General features: G+C 39.4%; 1 protein-coding gene across 1 annotated transcript in view; it reads left to right on the top strand.

Annotated features, from left to right (window-relative positions):
- Positions 1–16,051, top strand: part of grm5b (glutamate receptor, metabotropic 5b) — a gene marked incomplete at both ends in the record, with an annotated part of 96,144 nt that extends 80,093 nt beyond the window's left edge. The window contains 5 exons of the mRNA XM_079823360.1: positions 5,750–5,996; positions 6,215–6,383; positions 8,472–8,598; positions 11,446–12,385; positions 15,112–16,051. Coding sequence (XP_079679486.1) covers positions 5,750–5,996; positions 6,215–6,383; positions 8,472–8,598; positions 11,446–12,385; positions 15,112–16,051 — 2,423 coding nt within the window. The remainder of the gene's footprint in view (positions 1–5,749; positions 5,997–6,214; positions 6,384–8,471; positions 8,599–11,445; positions 12,386–15,111) is intronic.
- Positions 16,052–18,573: the final 2,522 nt, after the last annotated feature.

The following is an 18,573-nucleotide window of genomic DNA, read 5'->3' as shown; positions in this document are numbered from 1 at the left end:
CGAGTTCAAAGAAACTCGAAAAGAACGACCACAACTTCCCTCTGAAACCGGAATCAAAACGGCTCGCACGTGAACCAGCAGGAGCGGACAGAGCAACAGTCAGAGAGATGATGTTTCTAATGTCGGTTCAAAGCCTAATGTTTCCAATCAGAGCGTGCCCAGGGATCAAACAGTTTTCAATGAAATGCAAATTGGTGTGAAAACAAGACTTTCAACTGCAGTACATAATTCACAAACAGTCTACAGCGTTTAGCCTTTCAAAGTACAGTGTTCTTCATTTGACAGCAGACTGTTACATCTTTGTCCGGTGTAACAAGATAAAAATGTCTTTGTAGTCTTTTAAACTCTTTGTAAAGTAGTTGACGGACATTGAACATGCATTTTTGTAGTATGGAGTAGAGACGTGACGGTGAGGAAATCTTCCCATCGGTTAATCGACGTGTGACAACACCGGCGGGGGCTTTTCAAATCGCTCATTTTAAACCGAAAGTAAAATGAGCACGGCCGATCAGGCATTCATAACTAGGGTTGGGTACCGAAATCCGGTTCCAATATGGCACCGGTACTTATATAACCGGTATGTACCGGACCGAATCAGAACGCAGATTTCGGTTCCTCATTTCGGTGCCAAAATTCAAACGTGCTTTCAGGTGCTTTGGCTGAGCCAGAGACAGACGCTCAGCGCTGGTCACATCACAACTCATGACAACTATTCAGTGTTTTCAACGACATCATGTTTATTCCAGGTTTCAGACATTTAAATGTTCATAAGTAGGCTACTAGCAAAACACACACACTGATGTCTATGAAAGTGGCAATGACAATCCTTTCAGGCGGTTATAATTTGACTAACGTTACATGTTTTATTCACATCAGATACATGCACATTATATAGTAGCTATATCGTTTACTCTATTCTTCTTCCAGTTCACTGGTCACTTACTTTCATGTATTTCGTGAGACGAGAATTAACTCAAGTGTTGTAAATCCGACAGATCCGATTCTGAGGCGCAAACTAACATAGCGCCGCCCATTGCGCTTTATAGATCAACTAACACACATTCACTCACACATTTGAACATCAGATAGTTTGTGACACAGTTAAGAAGTTTGTGAATATTTTGAATAAAAAGAAAAAACGAAATAAACCCAATACAGCTGAGCTGTCAGCGCTATTGCGGCTGCTGTGTGTCATGTGAGAAACATGACGCGTCGCCATGGAAACATTAAGACGATGCGTTCAAAAATATTTAGCCAGAGAAAATGATCATATTTCAAAATAAAGCTGAAGCTCGAAGCTGGTTAGTAGCATACCGAGAATACAGACTAGGCCTACTGCTGTTATTACTGTAACTGTTATTTAGAGTTATATTAGGCTTGTTGTAGTTGGGTTAGGTGGCTATTAGGTTTTACTGTGAATTTGTAAATAAGTCAATTATAATTTGTAAATAAGTCAATTGTGTTTTGTATTTATTTATATACATACATTTAAGTATACATTAAACTTTTAATAAATGGTTCAATTTAAATAAATAAATAAAAAGCCATTTAATGTTATCCACCTCGTTTTGTGGCCATTTAAAAAAAAAAAAAAAGTATCGGTTCAGGCACCGTTTAGGCACCGGAACCGTTTTAAAAGTATCGGTTTGGCACTGGATTCGAAAAAAACCCAAACGATACCCAACCCTATTCATAACGGAGCGGTCGGAGCAAAGCAAAGCAAGTGTTTTCAACGAATTCCAATGAACGTTAAGCTTCCATAGGCATGAACTGTAAACGCGCCAGACTGGACACGCACCGTGAATGAATGCCTGTTAGGGTGCATCAAAAAACACACTTCTTGAATTTTGATATGGCTGGGTGCTAAAAGTGTTCCAAAATATGTAGAAACAACACATGCAAAATATGCCCCCGGCTCGATTTTTTGTGTGTGATTTTAATATGCAAATGACACATTTCTGAGCGTGACTTGAAGAGAATGACACATTTAATATTTTAAAAATGATTTTATTTACAACACGGAAACGCCTGGAACTCAAGGAAGTGTTGTGACGCATGACACAAAAAATAACAGTAGGGGTGTAACGGTACACAAAACTGACGGTTCGGGACAGCAGTTTTACAAAATTGCTTTTTATTTATTTTTTTATTTTTGTTAGATTTAACAGTGGTTTACTGAAGAAGAAAAAAAGTGTCTGTCCTTGAATTAATTAAATTATATCTAAAAGTTTATTGAAGATATTTCTGTAAATTATATAGGGAGCATTTACTTGCACATTAATATTAAAGGTTAACAACAGAGCCCAAACTATTAGCCTAAATTCAGTTGCTATTTATTTTAGGTATAATAATCAACACTCAAATAAAACAGTACACAAACATGTAAACTTCACATAAGGCAGTTTTTGCATTAACTTCTAAATCTAATTATAAAATAGTTTTTTTCTCCAATTGGTTGTTGAAATATAATCATTTATACACAGTGTCTGTCATTTTCATGACAGGTTTATTTAACATGCATGAAATAATCAAGACATCACTAACAGGCTAAGTAGAATATAATAAATATAACGGCTAATATAGGTCATATATTTAGTGAAAGAGTTGATTTCTCTAGTGAATAAAATTCTGTGGACACTGAAGGACTGCCTGAGGTAAATGTGATGCTAACGTTACATGACATTGTTTAGTTTAAAGCAGTTATATTGACGTCTTTCCGCCGTTGAAACACTGATTTAGCGATTACACCACATATATACATGAGAGTAAGTTGTAATGTATCCCCTGCATACCTTCAGATGGGCATTCATGTTTATTCTTTAGCAAGAGATGAGCGATCGCCTTCACAGATGATCGCGTCGCGCGGCCGCTTGAACTGTGATCATGTGATCAAAACGGCATTTATCGTTTGTATTTCGTGATAAAATGGACTGAATACTTAATATGTTCGTGTGGGAACTCGGATTGAAGTGTGTTCCGCGCTTAAAACTCTCCGGTTTTACGTAATTCACGTTAATGACCCAATTGACCAAGAAAACGGCGATTGTCGCCGAAAAGTGACAAGTTTGCAGGTGTGATTCTAGCTTTATGCATTTCTTTTTTATCAACACTTGAATGTGGGTAAGTTTCATAAAAAAAAGCTACATTTTGAGCAAAAAGCTGAGAAAATCATGTTTTTGTCAAAGACTGCATCCGGATCAGATTCAGAACCAAACACAGATGGAGTAGAGTCCTGTAGCTCGTCCTGGGCAAGACAGGTTCAGTACAATATAATGAATATATAGGCTAATATAGTGCATATACTGTATTTAGAGAAAGAGTTCATCTCTCTAGTGCGCTAACAGCTGTGGACACTGAATGACTTCTGAGGTAAATGTGATGCTACGTGACCTTGTTTACAAGCTGTTTTATTGACGTCTTTCCGCCGTTGAAACACTGATTTAGCGATTACACCACATATGATACATTTCAGTAAGTTGTAATGTATCCTCTGCATACCCTCAGATATGAATTCCGGTTTATTCTTTAGGAAGAGATGATCGCGTTCACTCGCGCGCCGCTGCCGCTATACAGTGATCAGTCATGTCACGTTAAAGAGCGTCAAAACGGCATTTATCGTTTGGATTTCATGATAAAATGGACTGAATACTTTATGTTCATGTGTGAACTCAGATTGAAGTGTGTTCTGCACTTAAAACAAGCCGACTGTTAACTGTTAAAGATTGCATTCGGCACCGTTTGGTACACACGCGGAAGCCCTGCACCGAAACGGTTCGGTACAAATCAAGCGGCACCTCCCACAGTTTCTCTTGAAGCCAATATGGAAGTGACTTAAACTGCAGTTCATCGGCCACTAGAGACAGACTCCAGAAGGAGCAGAATCTCATTGAGCTCATGTTAAAATGCCCAACTTTACAGCAGAAATAAACATGTTTACAGTCTGGGACAAACGGTGGTTTTGGTCTAGACGGCTAATTTTGCCCTTCTTTTCACACAGCTTTTCCAGCAACACCTGACCAATCAAGAATAGCACTTAGGAATCTATTCATTGTCTGTCTGTCTAAATTATAAAAACAAAAAACAAAAATGATGTTGTGTGCTAGATTAACTGAGACTTGTTACAGCACTTGCATATTGTTGCCCTTGACTGCTCTAGTTGCTTCTATTGCCCTCATTTGTAAGTCGCTTTGGATAAAAGCGTCTGCTAAATGACTAAATGTAAATGTTAAAGTTCTGCATAATTAAGGGCGTGGCCACTTTGAGTGACAGGTGGATTGCCGTTTGTCCACTGTCTGTTATGCTGCGTTCACACCAAACGCGAATTGAGCATCAAAATCGTGTCTACCGCGTCTAGTTTCACGCGCGTACATTTTGAATGCATTCGCGCGTCAGCAGAGAATTGGACGCGCGTAGAAATCGAGCGCTGGAAGCGAAATTGACGCGCGTTCAAGGCACTCTAGGAGAAATATGTCATAAAACACCACTCTGCCTCTTTTCATTTTCATTAAACATATATATTAAGCATTAATAGCCACACAAATGTGGTCCAGGCAACTCCTACATTATCTTCACTGCATGTATGTTTAAATATCCTTAAAATATAAAGTTATGAAACTTCTCTTTGCCCTCAGTCAAAACGATTTGGCAGACAACAAATTATATATTCATGAGAGCAAAGATCGCCCGTTAGATCCACACAAGACGAACCACTACAGGACATCAGAGCCAGCGGCAGACGCCAGAAGGACTGGCCGAGGAAAGGCTGCCTTCGCTGGGGTTATGAGCAGTGATTGCCCGGTGATAGCCTGGATCTCACAACTCCAAAAACACAAGATTATTTTTTTTAAATAGGCGCTCTCTTTATAAATAAACCACAGATTTGAGCTTTAAACAACTACATTCCCACCTGAAAACGTCTTAAAACTACATTTTGTGACACAATAGTACTGTTTTTAATTTATGCAGGGTTTCTCATACACGTCACTTTACCACGTGACAGCAGCGAGCAGGCTCCTGATTGGTTAACGCGGCGCGAATTGACGCCAAAGTTCAAATTTTTCAACTCGGGCGTCAGACGCGAATTCGCTTCAAACGTGTGAATGCACAAAAGCACCATTCGCGTTTAACGCGCGTATCGCGCAAGACGCTCAATTCGCGTCCAATTCCCGCCATTCGTGCGAACTGGACGCGCGGATTCGCGTCCTTCGCGCCGCGCGTAACGCGCCTCCCACGCCGCGGGACCTCCAGACGCGTGTCAACGCGCCTTTCCATTGACTTAACATTGAAATCACTCGCGCCAGACGCTCAATTCGCGTTTGGTGTGAATGCAGCATTATGATGTGATGGCAACGGCCAGCTCGACCCTACTTTACGCTTTACGAATCCTATGGGTGACGTCACGGACACTACGTCCATATTTTTTTTACAGTCTATGGTACGAATACGTGTACCGTTACACCCCTAGTATAATCTTTGCTTTGTTTATTTTTGTAATATAAATTTTCTTTTCCAGTTTCCAATTTTTTTGTGTTGAGGAGACGCTGCCTCCTTTGCCTCTGAGTAGCTTAAGACCCCCGTATGAGCCAATTAAAGACACCCTCTGAGATGGAAATACGGGTCTCTCCGCTGCACGAAATCAGTTTCACACAACATAAGCAAATTAGCACAGTTCATCATTTGACCGGCCTACAGGGCACGAGCAGGAAAAGACGAGTTATCTGTCATTAACCCCGATCTCTTCCCCTCTCAGAGCGCGATTCTCTGCGGCAGCAGTACGCTCAGGACACCAAGATGGGCTTCGTGATAAACGCCATCTACAGCATGGCCCACGGCCTCCATAACATGCAGAAAGCTCTGTGTCCTGGCATGGTGGGACTGTGCGATGCCATGAGGCCCATCGACGGCGCCAAGCTCCTGGAGTTCCTCATGAAGACCAACTTCACCGGCGTGACCGGGGAAAACATCTACTTCGACGAGAATGGAGATTCGCCAGGGAGGTAGGAGCATCCGCTCATTCAGCCACGACCAAACCAATCAGCCAATCCACCCATTAGTCAAGCAATAAATAAGATAATCAATCTGTCAAACAGACAGTTAGTCAATGAATGGATCAATTCATCCGTCATTTTGATGAATTCACCCTTCATCTTCATTCCAGTGCACTTAATCAATAGTACTTGATCTGACTGGAGTCTGTGTGTTTGACGGCTCATAGTTACGTGATCATGAACTTCAAGAAGATGGGGAAGGATTATTACGACTACACCAACGTGGGCAGCTGGGACATCAGCGGCCTGCAGATCAATGACGACGAGATCTGGCCCAACAAGGAGGACATCATCAAATCGGTGTGCAGTGAACCCTGCGACAAAGGTCAAATCAAGGTCAGGAAACTGTGTTTCATACTCGATAATCCTGTGTTGCATTATGCATGTGTGGATGAATGTATTGGAGACGTCACAACCAAAAACCAGCTGTGACCAAAATAAAATGTAAAAGATAGAGCAGTTAATATTACACTTAACTGGACAGGCTTTGATAATTTGAGTGATTTATAAATGAATTTTGATGCTTTCTGTATCCGATAATTCACATCAAGGCTCAAACCACATTTATAGTTGCATTTGAACCTGTATTTAATGTCTGGATATGGTATATTTGATTTACCGTGTGAAGTTTTACTCATAGTTTTAAGAATTAGAGCCTTTCGCTCAACCGTCAGTGTTGACATCTGTGTAATTTTGGTGAGGCCAAAATGTCAACATTAATGTAATCTTAATAATGATATAAAATGACTTTTGGTTTACTTATTGCAACAACTTTTTACAATAAACAATTTTGGTTTTGTATTGTCACCACCTGATGCCTAGAGAGTAAAATTAGTGTCCTGAAGTAAAAAAAAAACAGCTGAGAATGACTTTTGTTGTTTTCTGATGTAAATAAAAAGACGTTAAAACACTATAAAACATGCTATAAAAATACATGTAATATTTACATTTACTATATAAATATTAATTATAAAAATTTTTTTTTTCAAATGTTAAATGTTTTAAATTAATATGAATTAAAATAATGAATAAATTAATTAACATTAATTTAATCTTTGAATTAATAGTATACAATATATTTCAAATATATGCAAATATTTAGTAGTAAATAAACATACTATAATAGTAAATATACTATTTACATTTACTACATAAATATTTAATTTTCTAAAATAGTATTAGTATAATATTATAAATTATGTATTTAATATATTAATTAAAATATGCATATTTAATATATGTTATTATATTATATATATATATATATATATATATATATATATATATATATATATATATATATATATATATATATATATATATATATATATATATATATATATATATATATATATATATATATATAATTTTCAAATTAATATTAACTAAAACAATGAATGAATATTAATTTAATATTTTAATTAATATTATCCAATACACTTAAAATGTATAGATATTTTTTAGTAGATAAACTATATACATATAATATTTATAAATATATAACTATACAAATATACATTCTGTATTCAATAAATTAATTAAAATATGTATATTTAATATATGTAATAGTAATAAAATGTTTTAATATTAATAAAACGTTTGAAACTAATATTAATTAAAATAATGAATGAATAAATATTTAATATTATACGATACATTTTCAAAATATGTAAATATTTTAGAAAAAAATATTTACATACTATAAAAGTCAATATGATATTTATATTTACTATGTAAATATTTAATGGTCTTAAATATTATCAGTATAATATTATAAATTCTGTTTGTCATATATTAATTAAAATATGTATATTTAATATATGTTTATTAATGAAATATATATATATATATATATATACATATTTATTTTTTATTATATATAAAACATTTAAAACACAATTTATATTTAATGTATATTTATTTAATGTTTATTAATAAAATATATATATATATATAATTTTTTAATTATATATAAAAGATTTATACACAATTTATATTTATTTAATATATGTTTATTAATAAAATATTATATATACATATTTATTTTTTATTATTATATATAAAACATTTTAAACACAATTTATATTTATTTATTTAATATATGTTTATTAATTAAAACAAATATTTATCATTATTATTATATATAAAACATTTTATACACAATTTATTTATTTTTCATGGCCTGAAATATCCCAACTGAAAGCATAAAACGACACTATTATCATCTGGTGGATCATAAAATGTCAAAACTTAAAAGTTGATTTGTTTTGCTATCCTAAATGTTACTGTGTGCATTTAGCACAGTTAGCTTTCTTCTGGACCGGGTCCTCTCAGGGTCACGACCCGCCGGCCGAGAAGCGCTGCTTTACAACCCTGATGAGATTATGATGTCAAGTCACATGTGATTTTCTGTCTCATCTGCAGGTGATCCGTAAAGGAGAGGTCAGCTGCTGTTGGACATGCACTCCCTGTAAAGATAACGAGTTTGTTTTTGACGAGTATACATGTCGTGCGTGTGAGCTGGGATCTTGGCCCACCAATGACCTCACCGGTGAGTCGACCAACACACAAAGCCACCGATCAAAGCGCTCTGCGTCTGTAAAGATCAGATTGATGACACAGATCCGCCTGACCCCGATTCTCATGAACTCACTGCTCGTGCCTGTGTGTGTGTGTTGAGGGTTCAGTAACACGTTTTATCCGCCTCGATTCAGTTTACTAAATCTAATTCTGTAAAGTGCTCAGCAAATCTAACATTTCACGGAGTGACGTTTGGGATCCCAAATCACGACCAAACCGAGTTATTCGCCAAATGCGTGTTTGCGTCTCTCTTACATCGCCCATAATAGAAAGAGAAACGTTTGTGCCGTAGAAAGCAAATGCATTTCAATAAATCATTTCAGGAGAAAACGAATACACACAGTCATTGAGCTAAAAGGTTAACAGCCTCAAAACCGTCTGAGTTGAACTTATCAAATCCGTCTCTCTGTGTTCAGCCCACACACTTTATGACCACCTATTTATACCATCAGACACAACGAGATGAATCATACAGCAAATAGAACCACGTACTGTACATTTTTACATTTTTTTAATGAATGTGTGCCAGTGCAACACCTTCCTCCATGATATCAGGGCATTGTGGGTAAGGGGGGTTATGAGTGGTTTCAGCGCATTGCTATGTATAGTAGTTTTGGCATGTTATTATTATCCACCAGATGATTATAGTAAATCAATATTTACTATACAGTTGTGATTTCCCGCAAATGGAAAAGTGCAATTCTTAAAAGGTATAAAATATTTATATAACAAATCTTAAAAAAATATTTGCTTATAATATTTAATGTAATATAATGTATTATATTATACTTAATATATAATATTTTATTTGTATTGTAAATGTTTATATCAATATTTAGTATGCTTACCTACTAAAAACAGGTTTTTAAATTTGTTTTAAAAATGCTAATTTTAAGTGCACTCTCTATAAAATAGGTCACCTTTATTTCTAAAGCGCTTTTCACAACACAGAGCAGCTTTACAGTGATGATGATAGGAAATTAATTTTGTTCTAGATGAAAAGCTAAAGTAAGTTTTTGATTGATTAATTTCTGTTGTAAAAACTGATTTCAAAATGTAAAAACGCATGTAAAAAAAAAATATATTACACAAAATGAAAACAATAATGTAAATATTATTATTATTATAAGTGTGAATCAAAAAATTTAAAGCGCATTAAAAAAAATTACAAGCACGATTAAAACTCTTAAATGTCTTGGTGTGTGTTTTGGTCATAATTTAGACTTTTAAAAAAAAGTTAATTTCAGCTTTTTATCTCATAATTAGGACTTTTAATCATAATTTAGATTTTTTTAAGTCATAATTTTGACTTTAAATCCAAGATTTTTAATTTTTAACATCCTAATTTCAACTGTTCATCTCACAATGACTTAGCATGTCATATTTTTGACTTTTATCTAATAATGAGGACTTTTAAAATCATGTTTTCAACATTTTATTTTACAATTATGACTTAGCATGTCATATATATATATATATATATGTTATTGCATGATTCAATTTATAGTGTTTATTATTATTATCAAGGGACAGTTAACCCAAAAAGTTTTCCAAATGCTCATGATTATTGGATAAGTATTTTTTTTTAAATCATCATATAGAAATTGGACTTAAAGGTGCTGTGTGTAATATTTATGAGGATCTACTGACAGAAATGAAATATAATACACATAACTACAGTATGTTTTCAGTGGTGTATAAAGACCTTACATAATGAACCGTTATGTTTTTATTACCTTAGAATGAGCCATTTCTATCTACATACACCGCGGGTCTCCTTACAGTGAACTCGCCATTTTGCGGCGCCATAGCTAGCTACTCTCTGCAGTCTCAGACGGCGACATCTTTGTCCTGTGTAGGCCACCGTAGCTTCTCTATATGCTTCGAAAGGGAGGGGTGAGCAGTGGGTGGTTGCATTTCGCAAACTCACCGCTAGATGGCGCTAAAATGTACACACTGCATCTTTAAAGGGATAGTTCTGTCATCCTTTACTCACCCTCAAGTTGTTTCAAACCTGTATGAAGGTCTTTCTTCTGCTGAACACAAAGTAAGATAGTTTGAAGATTTGGGAAACCTGTTGCTGAACCCCGTTGACTTCCAAAGTATGGAAAAATCATCAACTGTTTGGTTACCCATTTCTTCAAGAAACATGTTTGGAACAACTTTAGGGTGCGTAAATGACAGAATTTTCATTTTTAGGTGAACTATCAATTTAAAGAGTTAGTTCACCCAAAAAAAAAAATTCTGTCATTAATTACTTACCCTCATGTCGTTCGACACCCGTCAGACCTCCGTTCATCTTCGGAACAGAAATGAAGATATTTTAGTTGAAATCTGATGGCTCTGAAAGGCCTCCATTGGCACAATGGCACTTTACACTCTCAAGACCCTTAAAAGGTACTAAAGACGTCGTTACAAAGTCCATCTCACTACAGTGGTTCTACAATAACTTTATGGAGTGACGAGAATAGTTTTTGTGCGCAAAAAACCCCTAAATAACGACTTATATAGTGATGACGATTTCAAAACACGGCATCATGAAGCTTCGAAGCGTTATGAATCAGTGAGTCTAATTATGATTCGGATCGCGTGTCAAACCGCCAAACTGCTGAAATTTGGCGATCCAAACTGCTGATTAGGTCTGACGGGTGTCGAACGACATGAGGGTAAGTAATTAATGACAGAATTTTCATTTTTGGGTGAACTAACCCTTTAAGTGCAACTTCTATAGAATGATGTTTAAAAAAATTCTCCAATAATCACAAGCATTTGGAAAAAAAATCTTACAAGCGCCACTAATACTCTTGCTTTGTTTTAGGATGCGACCCCATCCCAGTGGAGTTTTTGAGGTGGGGCGACCCCGAGCCCATCGCAGCGGTGGTCTTCTCCTGCTTGGGCCTGATGGCCACGTTCTTCGTCACCTCCATCTTCATCATCTATCGCGACACTCCCGTGGTGAAGTCGTCCAGTCGTGAGCTGTGTTACATCATTCTGGCGGGGATCTGTCTGGGGTACCTCTGCACCTTCTGTCTGATCGCCAAACCTCACGTGATCTACTGCTACCTGCAGAGGCTGGGCATCGGCCTATCGCCCGCCATGAGCTACTCGGCCCTCGTCACCAAGACCAATCGCATCGCTCGGATTCTGGCCGGCAGCAAAAAGAAAATCTGCACCAAGAAACCTCGTTTCATGAGCGCCTGCGCCCAGCTGGTGATCGCCTTCCTTCTTATCCTCCTGCAGTTGGGCATCATCGTGGCACTCTTCGTGATGGAGCCTCCCGACGTCGTCCACGCCTACCCGTCCATCCGCGAGGTCAACCTCATCTGCAACACCACCAACTTGGGCGTGGTGGCGCCGCTGGGCTACAACGGCCTCCTCATCATGAGCTGCACCTTCTACGCCTTCAAGACGCGCAACGTCCCGGCCAATTTTAACGAGGCCAAGTACATCGCCTTTACCATGTACACCACCTGCATCATCTGGCTGGCCTTCGTGCCCATTTACTTCGGCTCGAACTACAAGACCATCACCATGTGCTTCTCCGTCAGTCTGAGCGCCACCGTGGCTCTGTGTTGCATGTTTGTGCCGAAGGTTTACATTATCCTCGCCAAACCGGAGAGGAACGTCCGCAGCGCGTTCACTACGTCGACGGTGGTGCGCATGCACGTGGGAGACGGAAAATCCTCATCCGCCGCCAGCCGTTCGAGCAGCCTGGTCAACCTATGGAAGAGACGAGGCTCATCAGGGGAGACGCTCAGGTGTGTGTTTACTAGATTTGCATTTATGTTCATAGCAAGAAAAGAATAATGTCTTAACATTTGAGGTTTTATGTTTCTGTGAAAATGAAACGAGTTGCCCTGCTGTTGTAACGACACTCGTTTGTGTGGTAATGATGGCGCTGTTAAGTTATTGACATCCATAAAAGAGAGTGTTTTCCTTAGACGACCTGTGATTATAGAAATGAATGTATTAAAGGTGCAGTAAGCGATTTCTGGTAAATGCTGTTGGTATTTGAAATCACCTAAACAAACACGCCCCTACCCAAAAGGATCACACCCCTATCTTGATGCCTCCACCTACATGCTTCCAATACTATTTTTCCTCAGAATAGACACACAAAACCAGCTGTGCTTTCTCTCTCTCCCATCTTTCCGACAGTGAGTGACACAATCCCGCCTCCCCTCACTCCAGTGTTTCCCCTAATATGTATTCACAGAGGCGCCGCTGCAAAATCTTCACATGATCAGTAATATCACAACATTCACTTACACACTGTAAAAGCACAACAACCTACGTCAATTTGAAATTGTTTTCTGAAAGTCTTGACTAAGTGCATGAAATCCTCCCTTAGCCTCTCATTATTCAGGACATGTAGGCTATAACGTTAGGCTAAGTTTCAGGAGAGAGAGAGAGAGAGAGAGAGAGAGAGAGAGAGAGAGAGAGACAATGGCCAGAGAACTAAACAAAAATGTAGTCTGCTTATACTTTAGGGCGTGATATTCATCTTATTTTATATTTTCATTTTCCCCAAGGATTATAAAAAGAAGATATGAGGTAAAACTATTATAAACTATACCCGCGTTCCGTCTAGCGCAACTTATCCCCTTCACAGCGCGCTGTCATTTCTCCCCAAACATGCATTTAACGTCAGATTCAGCACAATCTGTGATTGTTGTTAAATGCACTCTCCATTTTGGCTAAATTGCAGGACGTGTTTGATAAAATTAAAAGCACAATAATCCGCTCAATAGACGCTGTTTCCAAGTTCAGGGCCGGTGTGTGTGCCTTATAGCCTTCTTGAGCACCATTTCGTTATTTTGGCTCAGAATTTTGTTTGTTGGAAACATTAACTTAATTTAGAAATGCTTTTGAAATTAAAAACTTTGCATTTAATAAGCAAAATACATTTTTGAAATGGGGAGGCAGCCGCAGCGAGCGCAGACACAGAGCGGCCAGAGAAACGGAGGAGGCGCTTGTGTAAAACTGCGTGGTGACAGTGGTCGTTTGAAGTGAAGTGGTCGTTTGAAGTGAACACAGAATCGATTCTGAATTTTTGAGAATCGATTCTGAATCGTTGGATAACGAATCACGATGCATTGACCTTTTCTCCCACCCCTACTGTTCGTCCACACGCAAACGCAGTATCCGGTTACTAAAACCGGACTTTTTTGAAAACTCTGGCCAGGGTGAAGATTTTTAGAAACTCCGGTTACAGTGTTGTTGTGTGGACGGTGAAACCGGCTTGTTAAGTCGAAGTGTGCAACGTTCTCTCCTTTGTTTGACGTCAGATTGTGCGCCATTATCGCTTTTGTTTACATGAGTGGAGTCTATGCAATGGCGGACGTAGCTTTTAATAACTCTGCAAACAGCGCTTATTACATATATACAGATACATGCGGAGTTATCTCATTGTATTGCAGAACAGAGGCACCAGAATGCAATAATACAACATAGTAAGGCAAGTGTGTGAAGCTATTACATGGTATCGATGTAAAAATTGCGGCCTAGTGGCTAGTCATTTTGGAAAACCACTAGCCACAGTGACTGATGAGAAAAACAGTTCATGTCAAGCCCTGCGTACACGCCATGCAACACAGGCGGAATCTTTTTTTTTTACTATGATAATTCAGGTTAATTTTTATTTAATTGTTAATTGTCATTTAGCTCCTCTACTCCTTCCAAGGCAAATCATCCCGTCCATCCCAAAAAAACAAACACTGTTTTCATGAACAGCTCGCTACACAGCACAATAGTCCAAGTAACTAATATATTATGAATGTGACAAGATTAAATGGTTATAGTGATCATTAAAAGGGGAACCAAAGGAAAAAAAACGTATGTCACTTTTCGGACATACTTTGGGAGCGGATGCTTGAAACGGGCGGTGGAGGAGATTTAGAAGTTCCAGGCTTATAATAATAGTAATGCAAATGAACAAACAAGTGACGATGACGCACGAGTATATTCAGGCAAAATACAGCATATCTTAGTTCTGTGAAAAACAGTAAAATTAACAGTACTCTCATTACCAGAAGAAATAAAGCAACCGCCGCATCCGTTTTCAGGCCATCCCGCTCCTTAAGTTCTCTCCAGCGCTGGACAGCTTCTCTGATATATTAACGCGGGTTCAGCCTCTTGCCCGAGTTACTGATTCCCCAGGCCTTTCCCGCTTTTGTATTTTCTCTGCTATCTCTCTCTTTCTATAGTCGTTCTGCTAATGTCTGTCTTGTGCACTGAGCTCTCTCTCCTCCCCCATCATGAGTGGACACGCCCCTTACTGCTGATTGGCTACAAGTGTGTTTTGGTATCCACTTTTCAACACTGTTTTTAAAAAATTCTTACTGCACCTTTAAGTGTGTCTGATTACACTGCCTGACTGTTTACCACATAATCTCTGTGTTCAGATCATACTACATAGTTTGTATAGATAGATAGTTTTTGCAACCATTTTTAACTGTAAATATTATTTGAATTGCCGTTTCAGCTCTAATGGGAAGTCGGTGACTTGGGCCCAGAATGAGTGCAGTTCCAAAGGCAGCCACCTGTGGCAGCGTCTCTCCTTCCACATCAAGAAGCGCGAAAGCAATCAGACGGCCGTGATCAAACCTTTCTCCAAAACGTCTGAGGGACGCTACTGCGGAGGCAGCGACATCAACACCGACAACAGTAACAACAAGATGCTCTACGAGGTCACCGAAGCGGAGGAGCGCTACCCCATCACCTACCGGCCCCAAACACCCTCGCCAATCAGCACTGTGACCCAAAGAGCGAGTATTTCTTTAGCGCAAAGCAATGACTCCCAGGTCATGAGCGTCTCCACGTACATGTGTCAGCCTCCGCATCGCGGTAACACGTCGTGCGGCGGGAGCGCGTCGCAGGGCTCTCTGATGGAGCAGATTAGCTGCGTGGTGAACCGCTTCACCGCCAACATCAGCGAGCTCAACAGCATGATGCTCACCAACTCTCCTCCAGGAAGTTCTGTGGGTTTGTCCACCAGCGCTTCTGCTCACGCACAGGAACCCTGCTGCCCTCCGCCCTACCGCCTGTCCCGAGAGATCTCCATGCCGACCACCATGACGACCTACGCAGAGATCCAGCCCCTCCCACCGGTGGAGCCTAACGTGGGTCGACCCGCCCCGACCTGCCACCTTCCCGGATCATCGCGGCTCAAAACGTCTCCCACGACCAGTGGGAAGGAGCTAAAGGTGGCCGTGTCCTCGGCTCTGGAGTCGCCGTCCAATCAGCCGGAGCTCGAGGAACTGCTAGCGCTGACTCCGCCCTCCCCCTTCAGGGACTCCGTCGGGTCGGGTAGCGCCTCGCCAAGTTCTCCCGCTTCGGATACCGAGACGTCCGCACTTCCGCCCGTCCCAAAATACGAGTGCCTGGTGCTCCGACACTACAGCCAGAGTTCGTCTTCGTTATGAGGACCAGCACGGCGGACAACACAATTGAAGAATGGAGTGCCGAACGGCGTAAATAATGCTGGCGGTGACGGACACGGCTTGAGTGTGTGTGTTTACATGTTCTCACCTTCGGACCAATGCAAAACAGGGCTCTGCCGCCCCTGCAGAGAAATATCTCCAACATCAGACCTGCAGTAGTATCTCAATCGTTCGTCTAGTTTGGCGTTCCGTTGGTCTATTTTGGTAGTGGCCTTAAACAAACATGGCTTTCATCTAATTAGTGCTGTTTCTATGACTACAATATGTTGGTGTGCCCCCGAAAGGATGGGGGTGGACGGACGAACACACAGGGAGATCCACCCGCGTCACAGGGATGTTCCCATACACGGACATTACAAGCCTTTTTTGCTACTTTCATCATCAAACAATGAGATTATTAAGGGCTGGAAAAAGACACGGCAGCAAAGGGAAAAGCCTGTATAATTACATGTTGCATAATCGTTGACTCGCACACGACTGCTGGTACACTGTAATAATTAAAGAGTCCGAGGTGACGTCCCCGATGCTTTCCGAGATTCAAACGCAATCTTTGAACTAAGTGCTTCGTTTGATGTACCACAGGACGGTGTGAGAGAGCAAACAGACCCATATTCAGACACATCAGTCATTGTCCATGATCTTCTCCTTCTTCTCTCCCGTTTCTCTCAATTCTTCCAGTTTTTCTTTCCTATCTTTCTACCTGCCTTTTTCAGGAACACAACATACATGGGTGAATCTCATGAAACCTGTCAAGATTATATATCACCCCAAAATTATGTTCATAGAAAATGAAACCTATTTTAGGATCATAGGAGGTCATTATTTGAAATGCAATGATTTTAGGCGTAATGATTAATAGTGTCAAATGTACACTAAGGCTGTGTGTCCAATAAAGCGTTTTTTCACGCGGCTGGCAGGCGTATCCAATTGTTTTCAATGGGAGAGGCGCTTTTTTAGAACGCCATGAGCGCATTACTGGTCGCCGAGAGTTGAAGAATGTTCAACTTTGACTAAAACGCAGCGCTCATCACTGCCACTTTTCACCCAGCCGTCCAATCACAGTGGGGGAGACAAATACAACACCGAACAACCGCCACATTCTGCTTGTCGTCAACGTCAACAGATTAAAAAAAGCTGTATAATAACAGAACAAAATTTTAAACAAATACTTTACATTATCGCATTTTTATATACAATCAATACAGAAAAGAAAAACTATATGTGAAAACAGATACTAATAACACTTCCGCGGATACTCCGTATCATAACAAGCAAAGAGTCTCAACTGAAAAAACGCTATCAAGCGCTCAAAGCTGGCTAAAAACACTTTGGTGGACACACAACCTAAGTGCAAAAAGCCTGCCTTGTTGGCAGATGCTATTTACACTAACTCCGCCCACTGACAGCTGGTTGGGCCATAGAAAATTATGGAAGACATTGTAGGGTTAACAGTAGCCATAGTAGCCCGAGTTTAATCCGCCTTTTGCCAAACTCGCTCTACTCCCTTCTCCCATCACATATTAGATTGGAAAGTTATTTATTTTCAATAAAAATGAAGAAAATCTTAGTTGTGTATGTTTCAGTGCTCAGACTCAACAAGTGTTATTATACCACAGCAAAAACATCGTCAACATCGTCCTGTGACGTCAAAAACCTTGAAATAGAGACATTCTCTTATCTCTTAAGGTCCTTTCACACTGGAAGCAATTTTGAAGCACGAATAATGGTTTGATTTTTTGATCAGCTGTTTGTGTAATGAGTGTTTCCACACCGAACACGAATGTGCTGCGGCGAAAAAACGATGTTTATTTTTTCCGCTTCAATGACGCTTTTTTTTTTTAACTCTCGCAGCGACAGAAAAGGCTTAAACCAATCACATACAAGGTGATGAAATGTCCAGTATATGTCATTAGCTATATCCAATCAACATTAACCTTTGCCAGGTATCGCATTTCTCACAAAATTACAGCTCCTGTGGAGTACATGCAAATCATTTCAGGCTGCAGACAATGATAACATCTCCTTTTGAGTTAAAACTTGTTGATTTTTTTCTAAACCTAATTGTGTCCGCTACTATAGAAAGTGAATGTGTTTCCGTCAGTACGACTGTGGCACTTAAAAGTTTACATTTTGACTCAACTGGAAACACAGCAGCTCCGGACCGATTGGTTCCTGAATAGTCCCACGGACATTCGTAAGTAAGTGCGGAACCGGCCATGATAAGGTTTTAGCTCCTGTACAAGATTAGCTCACTCCCCTTCAGACTCTCTGTTCTTTAAAAACCTTTTAAATAAAATGAAAAGCTCGTCTTCACTGGATGATAAAGTGTCCATGTTTTCTCAGCTGTCGCTGCGAATGTTTTGAAATGTTGGCGTTCTAAAACGTCGCAAACTCACGGCGCAAACTATTCGTACAAAATATTTGCACACGAAATATTCGCTTTTCCGTTACGCGTCCGGTGTGAAAGGGCCTTTACACATCCCTTGATAACACACAATCATAAG

The sequence above is a fragment of the Gobio gobio genome (genome assembly GCF_949357685.1).
Source record: "Gobio gobio genome assembly, chromosome: 8".
Taxonomy (NCBI): Eukaryota; Metazoa; Chordata; class Actinopteri; order Cypriniformes; family Gobionidae; genus Gobio; species Gobio gobio.
The sequence above is the reverse complement of the archived record's forward strand: the minus strand, read 5'-3'. Positions and strand labels throughout refer to the sequence as shown.